Source organism: Aplysia californica, unplaced genomic scaffold (genome assembly GCF_000002075.1).
Source record: "Aplysia californica isolate F4 #8 unplaced genomic scaffold, AplCal3.0 scaffold00076, whole genome shotgun sequence".
NCBI lineage: Eukaryota > Metazoa > Mollusca > Gastropoda > Aplysiida > Aplysiidae > Aplysia > Aplysia californica.
This window is the reverse complement of record NW_004797346.1, coordinates 1,355,854-1,361,997: the sequence shown is the minus strand read 5'-3', so window position 1 is coordinate 1,361,997 and position 6,144 is coordinate 1,355,854. Positions and strand designations below refer to the sequence as shown.

Genomic DNA, 6,144 nt, shown 5'->3' with positions numbered 1-6,144 from the left:
CCCCCGCATTGTTTACTCTCATCGTGAGCAACTCTGACGCCCAACCATCAACTCGCATTGTTCCATCAATCCTTAAGCCATGTGCACTTTTAAGTTATCATTCATTAGTTCTTTTATGACCACTTGTGCGATCCCGAGAACGCCCCGTTGGCCAACAGTGTAATGTCGCGTGCCAGTTCGTGTTGCGTTACAGTGGAATTTAACTGTGTCTAGAGTTTTGGTTTTAGTAAAACTTTTGCGGTATTTGCATCACGATGTCATATACGTGTCGAAGATTAGAGGTGTTACTAGGAAATTGCATTTAAAAATGGCGAAGGGGAGACGAAGACGATAGATGTTTGAGAAAATGAGGGGCAAATTACACCAGGGCACCCACAAACCACGCAGTAAGTGTGTACGATATACTCCAGTATTCTTTTGAATCGAGGTTTCGTGTTGGGTGTCTCTGTAATATCTTAGGAACACGTTGTGTCCTTGGGAAAGGCACTTTACACGAAGTTCCCAATTGCTTCGTTCTTTTCGGAGATGGACTTTAACTCTGCCACTTAAATAACCTAATAGTGTTTATAGGGGCGTTAAGCCTATGCCATTTCACCATTTCGAGGAAGGAGGGGCGGTGGGGGAGATAGGGTTTGGGGAGGGGAAGGAGTTGGCATTATCAAAGTTGTTATTCACCAGAAGAGACAATTGTACTTGGGGATGCATTTGTACGATATTGTTTTTTTACCCATTTTTTTCTCGTGACTGAACGAACCGAATAAAACCCAAAAACAAGCAAATCAAGAGTCCCCACACGCACACACTAGGTGTATCTGACATAGAAACAATGTTTTACATTCACAAAAACCCAGGCAAATGCACTCATACAAACGCAAAACATTTTCCTACCAACAAAAGCACAAAGACTCGTACATGTGCTTAAACGAAGCAAAACAAAAGCAAAACATATAAATGCTAGTGTTTGAGTATAGTATATGAACACCGTGCGACTTTTTAAAAGTTCACAGCATGAAATTCAGGAACACACAAAAGACTGTAATCCCGTGGTCTATTACTACCGTTCCCACCATCGGTTAGTATATTACTATAATATGTGCCTGTCTGCTCCGATATGTGTCACGAGTCTCGAAGGACGCGGTCGTGAACTTCCCTTCTGTGACATGGGTTGTTATAACAAAGCCGTTAGGTTGTTCAGAAGTCAGAGGACGGGGGACTAACGGGCCCTCAAACTCCAGGCTGTGCCTCGTCTGTCGTATGTAGTTATTTCCGCCCGTCACGTTTTCCAATCTTCTCTGATCAGATGAGCCGCTTGCTGGTCACCTTTGACCTGCACAGCGCATTGAACAAAACGTGAGGGAGTGACATAGTGACATGTGCCATAGTAAAATCACCAACTTCCTGGTCATGGGGAGGAGACCAAAACAAAAATATAAAGAAGAATATTTGTATTTTCAACATTTTATGTTTAATCTGTATATAAAAGATAAGCAACCTATAGGAATACTTATATAATACATGTTTGTATGTATGCGTTGTTACATTTTACGTATCTTTTAGGTCAGAACATCTGGGTTCAGGTGTAATGGTGTGATGTATAACGTTTCTTTGGTGTGTCGGAACGATCTTTGCCTTCCTATTTTTCTTGTCCCAAACCAGTAGGCCCTATATCGAGATTACTATGTTTGAAGTGTACTTCACCCTAGCATATAATGAGAAGTCGCTTCCCCAATTATTTTACTGTAATTTGTCCTTTTCCGTGTTCAATCTTTTGGCCGTAGTGATACTGGCTCGGCTCCAGTCAATGATACCTTCTTGGTCTTCTCCTTCGTTGTTGTTTTTTTCTTTCATTTATTTCTTGTAGTCCCATTTTCTCCGGTGATCCATCTCCCCGAAATCATTGAATAAATGTGTTGGTTCTTCGTCCTAAGCTTTGCTTCGATCTCATTATTCAGGTTGTTTGTGATCGCTGAATCTTAGTGTTCTTTTCTGTAGTATTTTTTAAGAAGAAAAAAAACCGATAACCTTTATGCCATTCCTGTGTCCGGACTTGCTTCACGGCTGTATTTCTCGCCGAGGCAAGCAGAAGGCGTGAGTTCAATTCCCAAGTAGGAGGAATATTCATCGAGTATCTCCGTCTTACTGCCTGGACGTTGTATTGCTCTCAACCTGGGTCGACCCCGACAGACAGGTCGTCGAAACAGTTCGCCTCGTAACTTACACTTAGGTGAAATTGCAGCTCTGTTTCGAATCCCCAATGGGGGTGTTTTATACTTTGTTTGGAGGAGTTTTAAGGCCCTCTATCCGCTTGGCTTGGTCCTATCGGATATGGAAACTAAATTCTGTGGTTTTGCTTTTCAAATAAGATTGACGTTCAAAAGATTTTTAGTAAGTTTTACGGCACTTGCAACACGATATGGTCACATGAGTGCCGAAGAATAGAGGTGTTTCAAGAGAATAACAAATACAAAAGAAGTAGGAGAGATCAAGACGTAGAGGTTTGATTGAAAAGAAAGAGCAAACCACACCAGAGCATCCGCCAACCACCCGTGAGGTTCAATAGGCCATTAAACCTTTACGGCGACTGACTGACCATTTTCATCTAGCAATACTGTGCTTTAGGCGCTCCAATCAAACTGACGACAGCAGAAGTGAAAGATAAATAAATAGGCCCTGTATAAACAGCAAAGGCAGAAGCAAGATTCAGTCAAACGCAGAAACTACGGGGTGATTTTAAAAAATAAGCTATACAACATTGTTGGTAAATATTTTCCTCCACACTGAAGTTTTGCGTTTCAAGTTTGTACACATTTGGAAGTCTAAAGGAATTTGTCTGATAATTCCACGGAATAGTTTGCCTGCCATTTTCTGCTGTATCCCCGTTTTTGTAGCATGAAGCACTAGTTCGCATTAGGCCTGGGCCTACCATTAAAAGTCCCGATGATCGCGCCATATTGCAAGCCACAGTAGTTTAACAAGCCGGCTGAAGTTTGCTGTTAGTTCTTCTCAAGTTTCCTTTGCCTGCTGAGATCATGCTTAAGTTTAGTGACAAGCAGATAGCCTCTGGTATTGAACATTTCCTCACCACCAACTCATTTCGTAAGTTTCGCACAAGGTACGGTAACAAATGATAAAGTGCCACTAATGCCTTCTTTGAATTCAAGGGTGGAAATGGTCCATCAGTTAGGACATATAGAGAATCAGAACAAAACATTTACACACTAAACGACCACTTCAGATCAAACGCACACTGATTGCACCCCTCTAAACGTCGCCAGGGTGCATAATTCAGAAGATGAGCCCCATGAGACGTCTGTCCGTAGACGGTGTCTGCAGCAAGGGCTTTCCCACATCTCAACGGTTCGCATTTTCATTGCTGATCTTCATCTTCGACTGTACCATTTTCCTGTTAGCAAAGCTGACATGGATCAAAGGAAAGCAATGTGTTCATGATTCCTCGATCGTCTAGAAAAACGTGAACATTCTTCGATAACCTTTGATTCCTTGGCAAAGTCTATATTCACATTTTAGGATATGTTAACTCCACAACTGCCTATTTGAGCAACATCACCTGTCACCCTACTGTCTCTAGAAACAACTCCATACTGTAAGGTGTACTGTGTGTGTAGCTTTGAGAACTCATGATTGGGTGGATCTTTGTGTTTGGCCACCACTGAACATTACGATCAACGCGGTAAAATGTGACGGGTCCACAGGAAGACACATAGAGCACTAGATATCTAGTTCTTGGAATTCCAGATTTAATATATTTTTCTAAAACACTGTAAAAAAAGAAATATTTTTTCAGTTGTCACAGGGATGGAAAGATTAGGTGTTAAAAAGAAAAGGGAGGAAAAAACAACAACAAACCAACCATTTCATGACTCTCCTGAAGTTACGAGATCTTTTAAATTGGGCGAATTTTGCGTTTATCGGTGGCTTTTATAAAGGCGGCATCCGTTTTCGAAAACAAGTTTCTTCATGAATTTTATGTCTAACAAATTCCTTTTGACGAATTATATCTGTTCCAAATTACAACAGGCTTGTACAGATTTTATGTGAGACTTTTTACTTTTTAGGTTTTTTTCCCGCTTGTACCGGGGGGGGGGGGGTGTCGCGGGGAGACACAGGTGTCTGTCTGCAGCAAGGCGAGTTGTCTGTAGGAGGGACATCCCGTGAGCTCTGAGGGTGCCTGCCACAGATTCACTCCATCGTCACCTTGGTTTTCCTCTGGCTCTCCATCCAGAATATTTAATGTTGTATGCTCTCAGAGCTGGATGGTTTAAGGGCATCTGCGTGAGGTGTCCGAACCACTTGACCTTTTGTTTTTCAATGTGTGGTAGGACTGGTGTTGCTCCTACGGTGTCCCTTATGACTTCATTTTTAATTTTGCCACTTCTTGCTTTGTTGACCGCTCTTCTTAAACATTTAATCTCGCATGTGACCAGTTTCCTCTCTAGGGCTTTTGTTAGGGACCATGTCTGGCACTGATATGTGAGTGTTGGAAGGAAAATGGCGTTGATGTGCTTCGCTTTAGTGCTCATGGGGATATTGGGATGTTTCAGGAGAGGGACGAGTTGATAGCTGAATGCGTGAGATATTCAGAAAAAAAGTTGTACAGTTTTTTTTTTTTTTTTTGTTTTTTGGATCTCCCTGTATTTATATCTAGGAAGATATTTCCACTTTTAAGGAAGAAACTGTTGAAGTGCTACATCTTTCTCATTCACTAAATAAAGTGCTGATAGCTGGACTGAAATACTACGGCAGAATGGCCAGAATTAGCGGGAAAACAAAAAGATAGATAATGAGGTGTGTCGTATTCGCCACACGCAACTTAAACGAAATAAAAAGTAAGCAAATAAAATACTTTGGTCATAATAAACGCCACCAGATCATTATCACACTGGAAATACTCGAAGCAAAGAAAAGATATGGAGCACAAGGTCAAAGAAGGAACAAAGCACAAAGTGGAGAGACAACATCAAAGTATGGACTTTGCTAAATAATATGACGGAATACATGAAAATACCGTAAACAATGACGTGTAATTACACTTCAACTTCTGAGATAGAGATGACAGCTCCAGGTATCCAGACCCCCCAGGGCGGCGCCACTGACTGAAGTGTCTTTAGGCCGTTCCCAAAGGGGGGACATTTTTCGTTCTAATGCTCAGTAAAATTGTAAATGGGCTGATCAAACTATGTCATGCTCATAACTGTGTCTGAACTACAACAGGGAACTGCTGCTTTTTCTTTCACAATCCTTACTATTGTCATTTTCCTCTACTTCTTTTGTATGTTTGTCACACTCTTGTGACCCTCTATTTCCGGGGTGCCTTGATAGTCGAAGCAGACTTTGTGCTGTTGAAGCAAGAGAGGTGAACAGAGTAAGTCTGATTCCCTGTAAGAACTTCTCTGTTGAGATCTACCCCTTGGCGCTCATATGACCTTATGCAGTTGCGAGCGCCGTAAAACCTCTACCGAAACTAAACTAAAAAACAGGTATCCAGGCTTTAGAATATCTTAACACATGAAAGGAAGTCACCCTCCTACCCTCCCCAATTACCCCCACCCCCTTTCCGCGGATACATATAGATAGATTGATGGAGAACCGAACAAAGTACATGAAGATGGGTCACTAATTGTTTTTTTTTCCCTTTCTCAGTGGCGGCCATCTGAACCCTGCTGTCACCCTCGGCGTGTTCCTGTCTGGCTCCATCGCGCCGCTGACTGCTCTACTCTACTTCATTTCGCAGCTTTTAGGTGGGATCCTTGGTTCTGCACTCACAAGGGTAGGTTTTTACTCACATATTATACGGTCGCTTTTAAGCACACGTGAGCTATACCGAAAAATGCTGTTTTGAGAAAATCGAAGTTATATGTTTTGCCCCTTTTTCTGTTTCTTTAAAAGGCAAGGAGAGTTAACTTAACAAATATAAACACCAATGAAACCAAACTTCTGCTACGGGTAGGGCAATGCCCTGTTTTGGTGTAGGTCAAGATTTCTGGAAACCTCTGAAATCTAGGTTAGCCTGCTTGTCCTTAAAAGCGACCATATACTAACACACCACATACGCTTTCACTCACACACACACAAATACACACACACAGACCCACCCACACACACACACACACACACACACACACA

At 42.0% G+C, this 6,144-nt stretch overlaps 1 protein-coding gene across 4 annotated transcripts in view; it reads left to right on the top strand.

Moving 5' to 3' along the window:
* The window catches only part of LOC101861649 (aquaporin-8), a 43,593-nt gene that overhangs the window by 26,124 nt on the left and 11,325 nt on the right, over window positions 1-6,144 (top strand). For all 4 annotated transcript variants that reach the window (XM_013080168.2, XM_013080166.2, XM_013080167.2 and 1 more), the window contains exon 3: window positions 5,662-5,788. In XM_013080168.2, the coding sequence (XP_012935622.1) occupies window positions 5,662-5,788 (127 nt within the window). The remainder of the gene's footprint in view (window positions 1-5,661; window positions 5,789-6,144) is intronic.